General features: G+C 32.3%; 2 protein-coding genes across 2 annotated transcripts in view; one reads left to right on the top strand and one right to left on the bottom strand.

Annotated features, from left to right (window-relative positions):
• The window catches only part of Cad88C (cadherin-88C), a 29,025-nt gene extending 17,042 nt beyond the window's left edge, over positions 1 to 11,983 (top strand). The window contains exons 17-27 of the mRNA XM_068776222.1: positions 157 to 324; positions 1,059 to 1,216; positions 2,213 to 2,394; positions 2,685 to 2,914; positions 3,445 to 3,633; positions 4,699 to 4,979; positions 5,584 to 5,824; positions 6,915 to 7,100; positions 9,578 to 9,913; positions 10,802 to 11,000; positions 11,303 to 11,983. Of these exons, the coding sequence (XP_068632323.1) occupies positions 157 to 324; positions 1,059 to 1,216; positions 2,213 to 2,394; positions 2,685 to 2,914; positions 3,445 to 3,633; positions 4,699 to 4,979; positions 5,584 to 5,824; positions 6,915 to 7,100; positions 9,578 to 9,913; positions 10,802 to 11,000; positions 11,303 to 11,649 (2,517 nt within the window). The 3' untranslated portion in view covers positions 11,650 to 11,983. The remainder of the gene's footprint in view (positions 1 to 156; positions 325 to 1,058; positions 1,217 to 2,212; positions 2,395 to 2,684; positions 2,915 to 3,444; positions 3,634 to 4,698; positions 4,980 to 5,583; positions 5,825 to 6,914; positions 7,101 to 9,577; positions 9,914 to 10,801; positions 11,001 to 11,302) is intronic.
• Positions 11,984 to 16,735: 4,752 nt separating this feature from the next.
• On the bottom strand, positions 16,736 to 19,458 carry eff (ubiquitin-conjugating enzyme E2 eff). The gene is made up of 5 exons (XM_068776878.1): positions 19,141 to 19,458; positions 18,592 to 18,655; positions 18,163 to 18,194; positions 17,805 to 17,988; positions 16,736 to 17,727 (listed from the first exon to the last, which is right to left on the bottom strand). Exons 1-5 carry the CDS (start codon positions 19,162 to 19,164, stop codon positions 17,588 to 17,590), a joined length of 444 nt encoding a protein of 147 aa, XP_068632979.1. The 5' UTR covers positions 19,165 to 19,458; the 3' UTR covers positions 16,736 to 17,587.
• Positions 19,459 to 20,457: the final 999 nt, after the last annotated feature.

The following is a 20,457-nucleotide window of genomic DNA, read 5'->3' as shown; positions in this document are numbered from 1 at the left end:
GTATTTACAACTAATGTATATTACTATACTGTTTTCTGAACTAGACCTAGCCTGTGTCTTAAATATCAAGTTCATTTATAATATTAATATATGCTAAAATATTTAAATATCATAACATCTTGTTTATGACTTAAGTGAAATTTATTTCATAATCAGGTTTTAGATGAGAACGACAACAACCCGATATTTGAAACGAGTAATTTCGAGTTCAGAGTGCCCGAGGACATTTTACCCGGTACTGCGATAGCCAACATAGTAGCCCGGGATGCGGATTCAGGAGAATTTGGAAAGATCACCTATTTACTTGATCGTATGTCTACTCAGGTATATGTTTTAATTACAACACTTATTTTATTTTCTTACTCGAGTGCCTTTTATTGTTTCCTATATCTTTTTTTTACAAAGGCTCCCCCTCTATATCCTACTCGTATATCCTAATTTATATGATTAAAGTCGCATGACTGTTCCATACGGAACTCCATTATGGAACGTTTTTTATAATATCATGGAAAGTAAAATTTTTTTACTGTTATGCTTCGCCTTCGTTCTTATCGTCTGTCAACGTGTAAGACCTTTATTTTAGTGCCGGTCGGAAATAGCGCGTTTGCAGGCAGTCGATAAAATGCTAAAATTCAAGTGGCAGATACAATCCTACCTAGTACTATTTGTACATTGGCATTTATAGCTTGACTTGGGCAGTGCGATGAAGGCTTTGCAAAGATCTTTTTGAATGCCATACCGTATTGAAATGCCATAAATCTAGAAAGCCCCTTAAAAAGAGAAGTTGGGGTTGGACATTCACTCAATATACAAATATTGAGAACTCGACATTAAAAAAGATATGTACAGTATTTTTTATTTATTTTATAGCATACCCGAAATAGGATAGAGACAAAGTACAATATAAAATATTTTTTTAATATATTAGTTATTTATCTAGGATGGATTCCTTAACTGTACATATGTATAGAGATCAAAAGATTGATCTCTAAAAATCTTATAACTTAAATATGGTTAACCAATTGTAGATAATTAATAAAAAATAAATTATTTCCCAGGGCAAATTTCTTATTAAACCAGAAACAGGAACTCTCACGGTATCTGAATATTTAGACAGAGAGACTCAGGCTACGTATAATCTAGTCGTCGAAGCGTGGGACAACTACCAGTTTGGATATTTGAGCGGAGAGAGCCGTAACGCCTTTAAACAAATTGTGTAAGTTCTTTGATATTCATATTATAAAATGTGTAAGAGATACATGGTAAACCAATTGATATCTCTGTAAAAAGTGTACTTTTTCGACTAAATCATCATTTAATTCGTTCACTGCTAGACATGGGCCATATGGAGGTCCTCCAGAATAAATAGAATTCGAGAAGAACCGGTAGTGGTCTGCATCCAGTGTTTTCCGAAAACATTAATAACATCCTACGCTGCGAATGTATGTCTGTAGTCTAAACTCCAAAACCACGTTCTTTTATTTAATAAACAGATACTTTAAATGTTTATCCCATTTAACAAGCGCTTTAATAATAATTCGTTCCCAAGAATCCTAATTTTCCAAATAAGCTTTTACTTTTATACATTTTGTGAAAAACAAAACGTATTTGCCTAATTTTCTTAAAAATTAGTAGAAGGCATACTTTCGAACACAACGGCGAGCGGAAATTAGGACCAGGATCCCACAAACGATTTCATTGGTTTGTGGGATCATTCCTAGGGCTTGTAGGTTTTGAAATAGAGTTATAACACGAAGTCCGAAGTAAAAGTGTGTATATTCATTAGAGCTTCGCCCGTATTCATACCGACGCAAATGAATAATATTATTTCTGTGGAATTCCCCTTTTACTCTGACATTTAGGTTTAACTACATTCTTAATTTTTTTTTTTGATTGGAAATTTTTTTGCAATTTTTATAACCGCTTCATTACTTATGTATACAAACACTCTGCTATATAAAAATGTCCCTAAATTCATCATAAAATAGTTTTAAAATTTTATTAAACAGACACTTGTAAAATTATACTATATTATACTGTTGAAAGAATTTTTAAGTGATAATGAAACTTTGATATTAAAAGTTTGTTGTGGTCTATTATCGAAGCATTTGGAATTCTGGAAATCTCATGACGTATACAACTACGTAATTATATGAATTGATAATTAATGAACAAGGCCAATGTCAAATAGTCAAAGTGTGTATTTTCACAGAGTCCACGTGGAAGATGTAAACGATAATACGCCAGTGTTGAACATACCGAGTGAATGCGCAACTGTCACGGAGTTCCACAACCACCGCGAGCCGATTGTCGCAATATCCGCCACAGACGCCGACGATAACACTTCGCCTAACGGTCGAGTACAGTTCCATCTCGTCGGCGGCAAGGGTCATGGTTAGTAACTCTTATTTTTATTACTCAGAGTTATTGACACGCACAATATTCTGTCAATGCATTGATAAGGATCTAAAGGTGCGTTTACATGTATGTGTTGTAAAATTGTTTATCGCACAACGATGGTAACTGAGAAAAAAACGTTAGAAATAATCAATTCTCTGTCCCTTTCGATTTCAAAATAACGATTGAAAGGGCACTATGTTAAGTTTTTTCGGGCAAAAATTGTATAGCATTAATTAGTTCAACTTTAATGTCATTAATCTCGTAAATAAAATATTTATACACAGAGCTATTTCGTTTCGAACAAGTCGGCGGGGACGCCAATACGGGGAGATTGTACGCTCGCCAGTCTTTAAAGGACCGATTCGGGAACTACACGCTGATGGTGGAGGCCAGAGATCTCGGGCAGCCGGCAAACGCAGCACAAGGGGAGCTCCGCGTGTGCGTCACCGACTACAACGATCACGCTCCGATTTTCGTTCACCCGCCTCAAAACGTCACCATTAAAGTTCCAGAGGTAGTTAACCATTACAATAATTAATCTTAATTTGTATGAATAAAATTGAATCGTGATATTCGTTTCGCTATTCGAAAAGCACAGAATTTAAGACAATTGAAAATTAGACAATTTTTTCCATACCTTCGTCAAGTACAAATCTAAATTCTTCGTAAATATAAATTTTAGTATAATAAATAATATAAATAAAAATAAATTATCAAATGGGTTCTCAAGCGCAAACCTGGAAAAGAACTCACCTAATACAGCCCTTTTTATGCCTCCATTAAAGAACATTTTATTTGTCATTTGTGAAATTAACAAAAACGGATTTTATGTGATAGCGTTCAAAAGAGGCAGTGCCGCGCACAAGACTCTTCCTTTCCCACAACTGTTTCGATAAAGCTGCACTAGGCCTTCGAGCTATAACATCAACAGATACATTAAAGGAACTAGATAAATGTTGTAGACAATAGCAAAAGCAATTTGGCACAAAACAATTAAAATTTTCTAACAGGCTAGTCTATAAGATTTTTTTAAATTTGGAACAGAACGCAACAATTGGTACACCGGTGATAGAAGTGCGCGCGATCGACGCTGACATCGGACCTAACGGAGCGGTTCGCTACCGTCTGCGGCGCGACGCGGGCGGTGCGTGGCGCGCCTTCGCCGTGCACGCGGCCACCGGCATGCTCCGCACCGCCGCGCCACTCGACCGCGACCTTCGCACCGCCTACCAGGTGCCCAACATCTTTTCAGTCGCTAGACAAACACTACACGGCTTATCCCTCTACCAAACATCACCACAATCACCATTTTTGCGTTGCCTGCCGTATGGTATTCATTCTAAAATAATCTTCTGTAGTGAATATATTTAAAAATGCTACTTACATTTAGGTATCGATAAATCAACGGACTCTATTAAAATATCACAGCGAAAACCTTATGAAATTGCGAAAAATTAACAACTCCATTTGGGTTTTATTTGTATAAATTTAATATACTCGTACCAGGACACAAGAGCGAAATTTTTATGCACTTTTCCGAAATAGGTCTACTTCCAGCAGTCATCATTATATTGTCTCATGATCATGTCAGTCGATAAACTCCCACTGCAACGCATACCTTCCTCTCCTGGTGAAAGACATCGTTATATAAGATCCTTATCTAAGATTTCGTTTTCAATATTCTCCCCGACATTACATGGAGTCAAAACAACACTAGAAAAATTCTAATTGTCATCACAGTATTAATTTGGTACTTCCCCTTCATTCTTCTCTTACGAAAGCGAATAGTTGAGCTTTAGTTTTCCTGAGGCTGTTTATGATTAAATTTTTTATACAAAGGATACCCTTCCTAGAAGACAAATTTACGTGCCATCCTATCAATTGGTCCTTAGTAATCTAAAGGGTACTCGAGATCTGAGCAACTCGCTCGATCTGCTTTAAATTGAAGAAATCTCTGCAAGTTATTAAGTTCAGTAAGAAGTTATACGGGATTTAATCAACTAGGATCCTCTTGTAGTAATCGTGAGTGATCTTGATAGATCCCTTGATTAGGTTATTAGATACACCCTCTATCTGCCCCAAAAATCATTGTACCACAATAACACATTTTACCACAATAACACATAACACCGCAATAACATATTGTACCACATAACACATTGTACCACAATAACACACTGTGCAACAATAACATACTGTACCACGATAGCACACTGTACCACAATAACACGTTGTACCACATAACACATTGTACCGCTTCATTTTGCTTATCTAACTAGTTCGATTGTTCCTTCACAGCTGAGAATAGAAGCATACGACTTAGGTCTTCCAACTCCACTAAGCTCAGATCTAGACCTAACTATATATGTGCAAAACGTGGACAACTATCGGCCGCGATTCCCCGAAAGAAACTTCGCTATTAATATAACAGAGAATTTGCAAGATTATGGCGTGTATTTGCCGAACGTGTTGGAACGGGATCCCATAGATATAGGGGATGAACCTTTGCTGCCAGTTTGCTACTACATTGTGAAAGGGAATGAGGATGCCATGTTCGATTTAGACAGAAGCAGTCACAGGTAATAATTTTTTTTTTTATTAAGATAATAGCAACCATGGAATTTGTTTGTATATCATTATTGCGGCTTTCGAAAAGAAGCATTTTACACATTTGCTCGATTAAGTAAGTGTTAAGTTTATTTTGCTTTGTAATACATGTTTATATCATCGTCACCATTTCAACTATAAGGACATTCACTAGTGGACATGGCCTTATCCAAAGATTTCCAATAAGACCAATTGGAAGCAGTACTTATTTACTATTATTACTCCCTTGTAGTCTTATTGGCAAGCTCAAAGATGTTCAACGAGCCATGGAGAGAGCTATAGTCAGGTTTCCTTTACAATTTTTAATTAGGGATGAGGAGATCTGTACACGAACGAAAGCAACCGACAGAACTGCCCAGCTGATTGGCGAAGTAAAGTGGGCAGACCACATAGTAGTACAGATGGTCGATGAAATCTTAAGTTTCTTAAGTAGAGACCAGGAAATCTATCGGGAAGGCCTATATCGAGCATTGGTCCAGCAGTGGGTAAAACCTGGTTGAGATGCGTTAAAAATACAAATATTTTAATCATCGGAATTCACGATGTTTTTTAATTTAATTTTTTTTATTTCATCAGACTATCAACATCAAAGCCATTAGACCGAGAGAAAAAAACAAATTATACAATAACAGTGCTCGCCTCCGAGGACTGTGTGACCAAGCCTTCGTACGATGAATCTGAAGACGCGGTCAGTTCGCTAGAGGTGAACATCAAAGTTCAGGATGTTAACGACAACGCACCGAGATTTGTAAGCGAGATATTCACTGGAGGGATCACAACTGAGGCTGATTTTGGAATTGAATTTATGCATGTCAAGGTATAAATAAAATATACTTAATAATCGTTATATTGCTAGAACGTTTCCAATGAATAGCGGCTGATAAAAGGGCAAGACGAGTAAAATATTTTCTTACATTTTGATAGTTTTAGAAATAATTCTCTGTATCACATGTATCTAACAGAAACTTGTAAGTAAATAAAAATTGTTTTATTTTTTTAAATAAATATTGCGGGGCAGGAAAGTAATGTCGTTTCTGTCGACGTATTTAAAAGAAAAACCTATTGAATTTTAACGCTTCGGCATTGAAAATGTGTATACTAGATCGCAGAAGGTTGTTGATAACGTAGGCGAATATATTGTTGGATATAAATAAAAACTTGTTAAAAACGTGTTCGTGAGAATTTAACTTAAGTAGGCGAAGATACTTTCCGGTCCCCCTAATATTAAGATATACATAGTTTTAGTAGTGTAATTTTTTTAACTTTTTACTGTACATAAAAGAGCGGTAAATTTTGTTTTACCAAAAATGTAAGGCCCTGAAAACAGCCCTGCCAAAGAGGAATATTAATATTTACTTTTTACAAGGAGTGTTCTATGCTTATTAGAACACTCCTTATAAAAAGATGATCTATTGATCATCAGCTGTTCATTTTTATACCAAAAACACAAAAACGCACTGTAAACCGTAATACAACATATCAAAAATAGAATTTGGAGACAATATTACGTGATTGGGTCGTGATTGCATCTACTTACTATAAAATCATATAAATAAATAATGGATAAATATTACATGAATTATGGCAACATAACTTATACTTCTTCATTTATATGTATAATTTAACTATGTTTCGCTGCTTTCACGCTCATGGATGATTAATAATATATGTCATAGATTACATTTATTTTTAAATATTCTATCATGAAATTAATTCAATACATATAGTGTTGCCAATGTACATAAAAAATACTGGAGGTTGTTTTAAGTGTTATAAGAATAGAAAGACTTCATACAGCAGTATAAATACGTAAAATTTTAAATTGTTTTTATTAAGTTTTTTCATTATTATATGTAATATTCTCCAAGTGTAATTATTTTTAAAATATTAATGACCATTTTCCACAGGCCATAGATATAGACGAAGGTGACAATGCGAAAATTAGCTACTACCTCATTGGAGACGTAAAAGAAACTTTAACAGAGGGATTGGAAAATTTAGCGGTGTCGCCGTTCTTAGTGAATGTGGACACTGGTGCCGTCTCACTTAATTTCGACCCGCAGAAAGGGATGAAAGGATATTTCGATTTTAAAGTTAGTGATTACGTTTGTCCAGGTTTTGGCTTAGAAAGCTTTTTGTTTTCATTATCGACCTACACTTCGTATTTTTACTGATTGTAATTTTAACAATTTTATTTTATCTAAAATACAACGATTATATAACAGAGATCGCTTATTCAGATACACACTGAAAGGTTAAAATTTTTCTTGTAATATATAGCACCTTTGTATCCAAAATTCCGGAATGTAAATGTTCAAACACTTTTTCAAGCGCATACATCTAATCTAAAATCTACGAACAACAGAACAGTTTATCTCAGTGGCGTAGCTATGGTATTTGGGGCCCGAGGCAGATTGGGGGCTTGGTGCCCCCCCCCCCCCTAAAGAGTCTAAATAATTTCAAAATTCAGAACAGAATGTAGTTTTTTGGTTCAAAATAATAATAAATATATATAAAATAACATTAGATCATAATAATTATTGCAAGATTATTTAATCTATTATGTGACATTGTTGATCTTAAGCAGTTTTTAATTAATTTAAGTTTTGAAAAACCTTATTCGCGTGTGGCAACACTTATTCCGAGAGTTAAAAAAATCCTTAGCAGTATTACAATATTAGGCACAAAATCTGATATCTGATGTTTATGTATGAAATTCAAGAGTTCTAGTGGTCCTTCGGTGAAGCTTCCACGAAATTCTGAAGTTTCTTTCTTTCAATTAAAAATTCTGCTTTGTCTATGTCATCAGGTTCATCACAAATAGCAATATCAAATTGATTATTTAATAACTGAGAGGGCGAAAGAAATCCGAATTTGCCAGCTACTTCATGCAACTGTTCGAATCTTGTAAATATTTCTTGTTTTATCTTTCCCACACATGTACTTATTTCACGCCTTAATTTGTTCTTGTAAGTTATATTTTCATTACTAACTCCTCTTCCAGCAATTTTCTTATTTCTAGTAATTCGTCTAGGTTATTCCGTTGAAATTCCTAATTCAGAACATATATTTTCAGCAAAAGTCAAACAAGAATCAGTTATATTTTCTATTGAATCTGTGAGGAAACAACTTAAAGCTTTCAATTTCATAACACACTCCCTAACACTCAACTCTTTCTTTTGTATATACGATTGTGCGTCATTAATTTCCCTTAAAATTGGTTCCCAAAATCCAAGATAAGCCAAAAAAGTGAAAGATTGAAGAGAAACCAATAAACCCCCTGCAGTAGCCCTTGTATCGGTACTTTCATTTCTACCCGTCAAAATTTCGAGTGATTCTAATATCTTCATAAAGTTGGTTTTTACCAATCTAACAGCATCTCCTCTTGCGCTCCAGCGGGTTTTGGTTAATTTTTTGAACCCTTTATGAACCTATCTTTGTGGTTTATACATTAAGGGAGAGGATCATGTCCTTAAATGTTGAACACTTATGTATCTTCTTGTACATTTCTTGAACACAGATATGTGTTTTTGTGATTTAGGGCCCTTTTAAAAAACACTTCATGTGTTTTGCGAATGAAAGGCTTAAACTCTGTGTAAATTATAATTTGTAACCGTTTACTTTTTTTTAATGTTCATATTATTTAACAACTTTTTTAGCACAAAAATAGTACAACTCGATATTCTTTTTATGTTATTTACTTTAAATTATGGTTTTCATTTTTCTTTTAACATTTCATTATTCATCCAAAAAAAAATTCGTAAAAATTATTTTTAACTTTGGTGCCCCCCCTGCTTGTGGTGCCTGGTGCGGCCGCCCCGCTCGCCACCCCCCAGCTACGCCACTGGTTTATCTTCACTAACTCATTTAAACCTCCTCAATTATATATTATACAAAATAACTCTAGAAAAATTAATATTCAATTTACCGATCACTGCTAATAATTTCATATACATACAATGTATTCATGAATATAAATTGTGTGTACGAAATATCTCGTTATTATCTCTCTTTATTTCATAACTATTGGACATCAAAAGAGAACGTGGGTACAAAAAGAGGACACAAAAAGAGAAAATATATACAAAACGAAAATTTCTTTTCAATGCCTGCAAAATGTGAAATATAATAAATGATTTAATTTAAATATTTATTTGTATATTAAAATTACAGGGGGTATCTTATATAGATATGTTACTCCCATAATTTACGTCAAATTACACATACCTGTGTGTAATTTTTAAATATGTAAATTTTTATAAAGCTTCCCGTATATGGATGCATAAAATTAAATTACAAGGACAATATCATATTTTTAAAGATAGATTCTTTAGTAAATCCCCAATTCAGGCATTTTCATTACAAAATCAAATATTTACTCTTTTAACAAAATGGAATGCGAACAATAGATTATAAATACGTAAACTGAAAACCAAATATTTCAGAGACATTTTCAGCGTTACTAATGCATCTCGTTAAATATAATAATTTTGTATATGCTACATAATTTTTTTGTAATCTGTTGTATCAACAAAAATTATTTCTTATATTTATATAAAACTAATTGCAGGTATTAGCCAACGACACGGGTGGACATCAAGACAAGTCTCATGTGTTTATATATCTGCTACGCGAAGACCAGCGCGTTCGTTTCGTTTTACGCGCACATCCGTCCGAGATTCGCGATAAAATTCAAAATTTCCGACAAATTCTCGCCCGCGTCACGGAATCTGTTGTTAACATCGATGACTTAAGAGTCCACGAAAACAAAGACGGGTCGGTAGATAACACTAAGACGGACCTGTACCTGCATCTGGTGAATAAAGAGGACCATTCTGTTCTAGAAGTAGAACAAGTGTTGAAGCTTGTTGATAAGAACATCGAGCAGTTGGATGAACTTTTCAAGGTACAGTAATTGAACAGTATTCGCCAGACATATTCAATACTAAAAAAATCACAACTTATCGTCATTAGGACGCAAGAATGCGTTTACGTTTAGGATGTAAAAAAATATATGTTGATTGTGTTATTTTTTACTGTTAAAAGTATCTAATAGAAAAAAAAATAGTAATTTAAAATAATAAATAATATATAATAAATAATAATAATAAATTTCTAATTTTCACACAATAACGCTTTAATAATATCGTGATTTTTTTCGCTTTTTTATTTTTGTTGTTATGGCATATATGAAAACGGGACAGGGTTTTTTAGATTATACTGTGAGTTCTATTGGTTTTTTTTCTTGTGCTTTAAAGAAAGATTTAAAAATAAATATGAGCCTACCAACATATTTGGTCGTTAGTTTATATAAATTTTATTATTAGAAAAGCTGATTCTTTGAAATTCGTTTCGCCTTTTAGTCAATGTTTGAGTACATATCGAATTTTAAAATTTACACAAAATTATTTAGTACAGTTTTCAGTAAAGGATGAACATCAAATTTTAATACTTATTATCCTATTCCGAAAGAATACACATTCAAAATCACCAAAATCATAAAAAAGGTCCAATCGTTCTAGTTATAAATGGTGTAACTAACGCGACTGTGATGATGAGTTTCCTATGAAAAATATGCTTTTTAAAATGTATGCGAAAAAACATCTTTCCATTTCGTAACAGTTGTTATCACCTTCTAAAATCATCTGTCCTTTTCACTTGCCAACAGTGTCATTAAAAAAAGGCTATATTAATTCTGTTTGGCGAATATAGTACATATATTTTTTAAAGACATTAATTAGTGTAAGATAAAAGTTGTGGCGTGTTTTCAAATATACAATGATTATATTTTTAGGAATTTAATGTCTTGGACACGCAACCAGCGGAATATCAGCCCCTGACAGCAGAAAGCATCTCCTCGAACCAGACGGTGTACTGGCTCGTGTGGACCACTCTGTTCTTAGCGGTTCTGTTGGTGCTATCTTTGATGATCTGCCTTTCACAGAGAGCCGACTACGTCAGGAAACTTAAAGCCGCAACGGCTACCGCTTATTGTAAGTATTGCAAATATTATTGCTTATTGTAAGTCCAATTTTTAAAGGCTAGATACAGGTTCCAATTTACTATGATTGTATAAAAAAAGGGTTGTATTTACTATTTTTTGTTTTCTTCTCTCTGAAACATTTCTCATGTCTTAACGAATAGTTAAAAAAAAAATTGTCGAATAGACAACACATTAATCTACTCATTTTAATTGATAATTAACTGCAGAAATTATTTTAATTATTTTGTAAATTTTAGTAGCATTCCTTGAAAAATTTTGTTCTTCATTTAATTTACAAAAAATACTGTTTAGCTACACGAACGCCCGGCGAGTCGGACATGACAATACGAAGCACTGGTCGCGTGCCCAACACAAACAAACACAGCACCAAGGGCTCCAATCCAATATGGCTGCAGGCTTACGAGAACGACTGGTACAAATCTGACGAACAACTTAGTCAATCGGAGCGGGATTCACTTGACGAGAACGCCGTGAACCAAGACCCTGCTAATGATAAACCATACTTTATAACCACCGAGGCGTTCCCATCCATTCAGTCAAGCGGAACAGAAACGCAAACCAATCAAGCGGACTGCGAGTTCTATCAACAATTGGAACAGATGAAAAACGCCAAAAACATGGAAACTACAGAATTGTAATTCTGTTATAACACCGATTTTTTTTTCTTTATAACTTCGTAATGGGTTTCAAAAATGTAACAAAAACAATCACTACCGATTAGAGCCGGGCCAGCTGTTAAATAGAAAAAAAGACGGATTTGTACTTCATCTATATTATGGACCCATAAATCAACGTAGCAACTGGTGACATAACAGCGTGAAACAACAGATGTTTTTTTTTTCAACAAATTGAATTCTCGTTTTATTTAATAGTTGTGTTAGAAATAAAAATGTGTATTTTATTCATGCTATTATATTGCCTTCCTGTGGCTAAAAATCTTTACTCCTCTATTTTTTTTCTACTTTCATTTTACCGTGAGCAATTCTTCTGTAAAAGAAAGTCAAGAATTTATTTTCGAAAGGAAATGAACTTTTAAAAAAGTTTACTTAAATTTTTAATTACATCCATCTTAAATCTACTGTGTCAAAAAAAAATTTTTATTTATTTATCTTTTAGCCACACTAACCTACCCTTTATAACGATTACGGATTGACTTTGATTTATGGGAAACTTTGTATAAACAACGAAAAAGTAACAATATATATTTTGGTCACCAGGAATTCGCTGTTCAATTTTTGTTACCACTGTTGGGGTTGTTTTTTAAATTTGAGTACCTCAACAGAGAGTAAACGTTATATGTGTTTTCACATATCATTTCCCATGTCATTCACCTTTTCTAAAGCAATGAATTTTTTTTTACTACGTTGTGGGTATATTTTTATATTTAGGTGGGTATGAGAAATATTTTTTATATTATAATAAAATCATTATAATCAGTAATATTATTTACAAAATTTTTCATTTTTCAAAATTTGCCTTTTTCGTAAGCCTTCTTCACTGCAAGTACGTATTTTTACAGAATTTATACTTATTGAAAGTATGTAAATAAAATTTAATTAATCTCAATTATTACTTTCCTTTTGATATTTCTTTAAAGTCAGTGCTCAATTGATGACAGCATTTCTCACAAATTTTTTCAGCATCTTATTTATTATTCAGATCGATGTTAAGTTTCGCAAATTTTCTGTTGAAATATTATATATTTCGACATAAAATATTTCGACAAATAATCGAAGCCAAAACAAAGTAAATTAAAATTGTTACATTTAAAAAAAAAAAAAAAAACTAAAAAGCGAAATTTTTAGATCAACCATAGACCTAGAATCGGCCACCGATGATGTAATGAGGCTTTTTATTGTTGATAGTTACAAATAAAATGTGTATGTTTGTGTGTGATTATTTCTTATTAGTGAATGTAAAAACCATGTACTGATTATGTGGAGTAAAATGTAGTTATTAATTTATTATTTACTATCGTCTGTGTTGGAGACATAAGTCTGGACTTATAGAATCTAAGACCATTACTCGATATTTATCATGTGTAATCTTTGTGAATAAAAATGTTTCAAAAATAATTATTTAAGTTTTTAGAATAATAACAATGATATTACGGTTTTATATTAATATACCGTTAGTGTTTCTAAGTTTTAAATGTAAGACTTATTAAGAATTATTTATAATTTACCAAAAATCTTAATTTTATTTTAAGGGCTTCAAATTTCGAATTTACTGTCGATTGCTTAATTGTGATATAAATAATTATTTCATATTCACTAACCATGTGCTTGTCTGTATGTGCAGAGGGATTTTTATTTTATATTCAATTGATCAATTGAACAATGACATTGATTTCTTAAATTAGTTTATCCGTTTAGCTTAAAATTCGAAAACGTCATAAAAATAAACGACGGGTAGTGACACGATAAGGCAGCGTATTTAATTCTGCGGACATTCAGCCGACACACCAAAGATTTGACATTTTGGTGACGGACAATTATAGTTACTTTACCGTTAGTTTTATAAAAAAATAAATTACAATACATAAAATATCGTCAAAATGTCTTGTCTACAAAATTCGTATAATATTCGCAAATTGTCGCGTCGGTCTTGTCTGTCGGTCAAATGTTCGTAGATATATCAGACTATAACATATCTAAGATTGGAATAATTTCTGTGTAATATATCTAGAGTGGTACGCTTTGCAAATTAATGAATGATTTTTATTTTATATTTTATCTTTCTAAAATCAAGACACAAATAATTGTAACAAGCTCTACAAACACTAGCAGAATTTCCCCACCGTTTATAATTTGTTTAAATAAATACAGAATAATAAAATATCTAACTATACTGAACCTTCAATAATAGATTTATTACTATCGATTTTGATATAAAAAATTTTTAAATGTTTTACATAAATGAATTATTTATACCTTTCGTTGTGTATATTTCAGCGCTATTCAAACTTTACTGTTATTATTTCTTCAATAGTGCTTTATTTTGTTTCAAATAAATTAAAATGTAATTTAAATTTAACTGTGACTTGATTGTGTAATGTAATAAAAATGACAATGATATTAGGTTTTTATTTTATTATTATAGTTCCTTGTTAACACATACCGGATCTTAATGCAGAAAATTCTGCAGTTTATAATAACCAGTCTTAATATAGAAGCTTTTATAAAAGAAATAACCGTTATAAAAATTCTGGTTTCACAACCTGTTAAAATGCACACTTTATCCACGAAATAATAGTGATATGTACCGGTTTAAATACTGCCACGTAACACGGGCTGTTTTTAAAAGGCGGGCAAAGAAAAGAAATCATTTGATTCACTGGTTAGATTATGAGTTTTTTATTTTAAAGATGAAATAGTCGGCCATTGTGTCCATTTTATAGTCTCTGGCATTAATTTTTGTTTTTCTTTACATTTTTAAAACATCGTCATCATTTCAACCGTAGGACGTACACAGCTGGACATAGATCTACCCCCGTAGATTTCAATTTCGAACTGAACCTGTTGGACGCTTGCATCAAGCTTCTTTTGACGACTTTAACCGGATTGTCTGTCTACCTCGTAAGCTGACGTGTTGACTCCAGAATCTCCTAACCAAAAGTCCTAGCGGCCGTCTGTTCTGCACATCTGCCCAATTCTAGTTCCAGTTTGCCAAATCACTAGGTTATATACTGATATAGATCTCTAATCCCGAGCATAGTATGTTTCAATCATCAATAAAAAATACGCAGTTTTTTTGGGTAAAGAGAAGAGATCAATTTCTTAACATGGTGGCAACAAATGTTATACTCGAAATTTTGTTACACCTAGGCTAAAGCGTCATTATAGACAGAATGTCTCTTATCATCCAAGTGTCATGCTCTAGACGCCACTTCGTAGGGCCGGGAGGGATTATATATTGGTAGTAAGAAGCCAACACTAACTTGCACATTTGTTACTTCTACGACTTATACCTCGCTTAAAGTTCACAAAAGATTTGCGATTTACATGACTTTCCTTAAGAACCTGACCTATTGACTGAAGCAGTTTCGTGATAGCGCTGCCGAATCCTTTGGACTATGAACGACTAATCTTCAGCCTTAAGCCTCGGAGCCAAAAAGCATTGGCTACAACCCTCTTCAAGAGCCAAAATTTTCTTAACTTTTATTTTATTACATCATATTCAATTTTAGAAACCGCCTAAAAATACTTTGTCAAAAAATTAATAAAAACTGTCCAAACATTACTCACCTAGCTGATATTGCTTTAGAATTTCGCGCCAGCGTGTAGCAAAAAACATTCTTTTTTTAATACCGCGGCACTTTTGGAACTGGCCAGTAACATTCACAAATTATCAAAATCTTTTTAGCATTTTATATTCATCGTGCATCAAAGTATATTTCCTTTAAACTACCCGTTTATTTACGCAAGTATGCAATACTTGATATTTTAACTAAAATTAAAAAAAAAAAGATATTACTTGTAGGCATTTTTATTTTTTATCTATATTGGATATTAGCTGTAAGTAATAGAGGGTATGTTGTATCACACGCGTGCAGAGAACTTGAAGGGTGTACTTTAGTGTCCATATTTATTATTATAACTTAGGATAACTACGGGACTATTACTTTCCACGAACTTGGGATTTTAAAAAAAACATTTTTAACATAGGTGACAAAGATTAAAACTTGAAGTCTTTTAAAAAAATACTATTGTGTACTAATTCTAAAGGATCGAGAAGCTGATTCGTAAGAAATTAATCTGGACCATAATAATATCTCTTGGCAATTGAAATTTAACACTACATAACACCTTTATAGTCTTCACTTCAAAATGTCTCCTTAGACGAAAAAAGAACATTTAAATAAATCTTTCTTATAAAAATAATAGCAGCGGAACCACCCATGTATACCTAGAATTTTTAATTTTCATTTATTTTAATTGATTATTAAAGAATACCTGCAATAAAATTCTAGTAGGGCGCCTACGGAGCCTTTCTTATTAGAATCCCTCAGTAATCGTAAAATGCTTCTAAAAACCAATATGTGTCATTAAAAAGCGTAAAATGAAACCTACGCCATTAATACCTTAATCTTAAAAACTAAAATTTCATTATTGTCATTTAGAAGATCCCACACCCAATAAGTAAATCTAAAAATATAACTTAACCAAATGAATATTACACAGGAAGATACATATTTTTTAAATTGTAGGAGATAAAAGCATGGAAATACATACTTTTGAGCTTTCAAATTTTATATTAAATGAATCGCTTTTTCTATATCTAGTTGTATGATCAGGACAAGCCTCAAGACAAAAAGTAGAGTTCTATAATGAAGCATTAATTGTGTCTGCTTCAGTAGAACAATCAACGCTGAATCAAAGAAAAACAATGTTACAAGCCGACGGAAGCTCATACAGTTAGTGACATTCAAGATAAGGACGTTACCTAAATAAAGCTCAATGACTTATTTACATACACAATAATTTATTGTTTTCTTACAATTTAGTGAAGCTAAAATACATCTTGTCAATTGATTACAATTTGAAAGCTTTGAGTTTGCATCTCTCCCAGTGTTAAACCAAGTGAGCATTTGCTTCTTGTTGCCGTAACGTAACACACCATGTCCTGCCACTCGTGCCAGATGCGAAGTTTGCCATACTGTTAATTATTAAACGCGTAGGGTAGGTTGGAAAGGAAAATTTCGAGGAAATCACAACGCAAATATCCTTACAACCACAATATATATTAGATAAAATTATAATATAAAGATCGCCATATTGAAAAAAAGTGTAGATTAAGTTGTAACTTATCTTATGAGATACACTGCAATTTATACTGGTTGTTGACCCTACAGGAGCTTTTCACAATATTGTGGATGAAAGAAAACTGACCACTTCGACCAACGTCAGTCTGTTCTGTAGCAAGCTACATTTCCTAACTTAAAGTTGCTTTACTAGTTAAAAAAAAATAACACGACTCCATCAACAAGCTCATATTGTTGTACCATTTACATACATTACCAGAATGTTCTTAACAATAATGAGCTTTACTTAAAGTTCATTGACAAAAAATCTTAGGTGAACCAGACACATGAAAGCAAGAAACAATCCACATCCTAAACATATGGCTATTGTACAATTTCACAATGCAATTTAGATCTAGTTAAAGTACAAATTCTTTAGGAAATACAATAATTCAATGATGTAAAATTTAACTAATATTTAACTTTTAACTAAAGGACTGTATGTAAAGACGCCTACGGACACATCAATATTAAACATAACAATTTTGTCATCACTGAAAATGTCTCTTACACAGAGAAACAAAATCTTTATGCACATGTGTGTTGTGTTTATTTAATGCAATGAGTTGTAGATTAAAATTATTGAAGATAACAGTAATCAGGCAAACCCTACAGATGATCATGACAGTATTTTACAAAATTTCAAGTAAATTAAGGGTTTTTTGTTGGGATTTTAGACTAACAGGGACTGGGGAGCGGGAACTTAGAAAGGGGTAGAGCCCGGGCTGTGGCGATGTGTGTGTATATGTTTTGCAGATGTCACAATTGACTCATCACATGGCATACTTCCTTGTCCACTCTCGGGCTAATTCATTGTACTTTTCTCTGTCAGTTTTGTAGATCCTAGCAATTTCTGGCACCAGTGGATCATCTGGGTTTGGATCACATAGCAATGAGCAAATTGAGAGCAACACTGCAAAAGAAAAAAACATAGGGTTATGCAAACAGTTAAAAAAGTATTAACTCGGCACAAAAAGGTATAAAGAGTACCTTTAGATATGGTAAGTGCAGGAGACCATTGTGAGCGTAGAATGTCAAGACAAATTGACCCATTACTATTTATATTGGGATGATAAATACGTGTTGTGAATGCAACTTTAGGGGGTTTGAATGGGTAGTCTGTAGGGAAATGTATAGTCAAAAAGAAGACTCCTCCTTGATAGGGGCTGTCGACCTGAAAAAAATAAGCAATTAATATACTCATAAAAATTGTTATTAATTGTAAAATTTAAACTTTGTTTTATATTAATAATTGATGATTAACAGTGATTGATTAATTAATAGGGAATGATCTAATTAACAATGTATGGTATAGTTATACAACATGCTAAGTGTTTAAGCAACTTACTGGACCCATTATTGTGGCTTGCCAGTGGAATACTGAAACAAAAAGTTAATATTATTATAAACCTATATTTAAGTTCACTGCTTACAGAGAGATGTTTTCATAATACCTTACATAAACTTAATGAGATTATAGATACTGAAGTGATTACCACTACAAAGCTAAAATATCATAGGATACATTCAAAAATGTCTTTAGTCTGTGTGATCTTAATAATTTAAATAAACAGCTGTTTAATATTTCGATTGATTTTTCAGCAATCAAATAATTTGTATAATCATATTTTTTCTAAATGGATATTCTAATGTTGGTACCTAGAGAATCTTTTATTTCAAAATGTTAACAGTATAACACATTATTATAATTATTTTATTCCTAGTGTCAATGAGTCACAAAATGATGTGGTACAATTTCGAAGTAATGAATACTTACGATCTTCCCCGTGTGGTCCTGCAGAACATTGTGCTGGTGGATCTCTGCCCAGGTCTTGTAATTCCTGTAAACGGAAATAATATCTATTTAAAACATATGAAACATAATACGAGACAAGTTAAACACATCATCATACGCAAAACAGTTAACAGATTTTTCAAAATTGCAAAATTTGACTATAAACTATGATATTTCCATTAAAAGCGGATGATTTTCCTGACCACAAGTATAGCACGTCACAGTAATATGACAAGAAAACTTCAAAATTGGCACATAATTCCGACATTTTATGTACGCCGTGTGCATAAAATTGTCATCTACATAAACCAGTAAAATACAATAACTATCCACAAAACACGTAATCAAATGAAAATATAAAAATATATTAATAGAATCAAAAAATCACCAGGTCGGAATTATCCAGAATAAATTTCGATAATAGGTATTCACAATGACGAAACATTCACTATGAAATCTGTTTAAAATTTAACAGCACAATAAAATTCATGTTAAAATCTTTCTAATTAGGAGAAATTAAGGAGTACATACCCTATTAATTCGTTTTAACGCCATTTGATTATTATATGCTGGAATAAACTGACTTTCAACTAGACAACGAAACTGTGAGCCAAGGACCTTTGATTAGAGATTGCAAGATGGCTCCCGTCTAAACGCAAGAGTACCACTTAGTCGTTTTATGTAGCAATATTACTAAATAATAACAATTCGGGTAAAACTTTAAAGACTTAAATAAAAATAATAATAACTAATATTAAGAAATAATAAGAATTAGAACAGAGCGCGGGTTCCAACAAAATTAACGCACTCGCGGCGAATGGAGAACAGCAAACAGGAAAATCGACCATTTACAAAGAGCGTTCATGTTATCTCATGTTTTTAAAATTTGCAGATACTACAAAATGTAAAAAGTAAATTTTTAATATAAAAAATTATTACGTATTTATGTAATTTTTAAGTAAACGCTGCATACGCAAGACTTTGTTATAAAGTAGGAAAAAAACTGTAAAAATAAATAGTTACTTTTCAATTTATTGTAATCGATACCATTTACAGAATTAAACATAGTAACACTATTTAGGAAGTGACGCGACGCTCAAGAATTCACGGCGCTATTTTTGGATACGGTCGTTGGAGAATAGATAGCTATTTTCATTCACATTTTTGCAATTTGAAACTTTTACAGGTATCACATAAGAATTTACATCAAAATTATGTCAAATCTTATATAATCGTATTAATAACATTTTTATTAATGATTATATTTAAAATGAGTAAATGCAAAATGTTATTTAATTTTTATACATTAATATTGTGGGAAATATGTAGATTTATATCTCTAACTACAAGTTTGTACTCAACATGCAACATTTATTTTTGGCTATATGAACTTCTTATTGGTCTTATCAGAAATGTCAATATAGATAAAAAACATTTTAAACATTGTGCACATTAATCCTTAAATAATTAAATCGTGTATTGATAATAACATCTCTTAACAATTTTTCTTTATTTACCGGACAGAGTTAATAATTTTTTAACCACTCTTTTGTAGACAAGTAATAAGGACAGATGATAGTATCGATTCCCATAATTGTAAAAATTAAAAAGTGCCCTTCCATGCGGATAATTTATTTTAAGTCCTTATAAGTCACATTTCAACTATTTCTATTAAATATTATTTATTTTTTTAATCATCATCTTGGTTGACGAAAAATACTGTTCTAACCTCTGTTTATGGATTTTTTATGTATGTACTAGCTATTACTGTATGATAGTCAGAAATAGACAGATGAAAAGAAAAAATATGCCAAATCACAAGTTTAATAGAAATACACAATCATAGGA

The sequence above is a fragment of the Battus philenor genome, unplaced genomic scaffold (genome assembly GCF_028537555.1).
Source record: "Battus philenor isolate CCGP_79_NKW_IND1 unplaced genomic scaffold, ilBatPhil1.0.hap1 SCAF_12, whole genome shotgun sequence".
Lineage (NCBI taxonomy): Eukaryota > Metazoa > Arthropoda > Insecta > Lepidoptera > Papilionidae > Battus > Battus philenor.
Note: the sequence above shows the minus strand (reverse complement) of the source record. Positions and strands in the feature narration are given on the sequence as shown.

Bases quoted from the DNA above. Each gene is read 5' to 3' on its own strand.
- eff (XM_068776878.1), bottom strand. From the start codon at position 19,164: ATGGCGTTAAAACGAATTAATAGG. The intron at 17,989-18,162 runs GTAAGTTGCTTA...TATTTTTTTCAG, and splicing joins AAGCCACAATAATGGGTCCA to GTCGACAGCCCCTATCAAGG. The intron at 17,728-17,804 runs GTACTCTTTATA...TTTCTTTTGCAG, and splicing joins TGCACTTACCATATCTAAAG to TGTTGCTCTCAATTTGCTCA.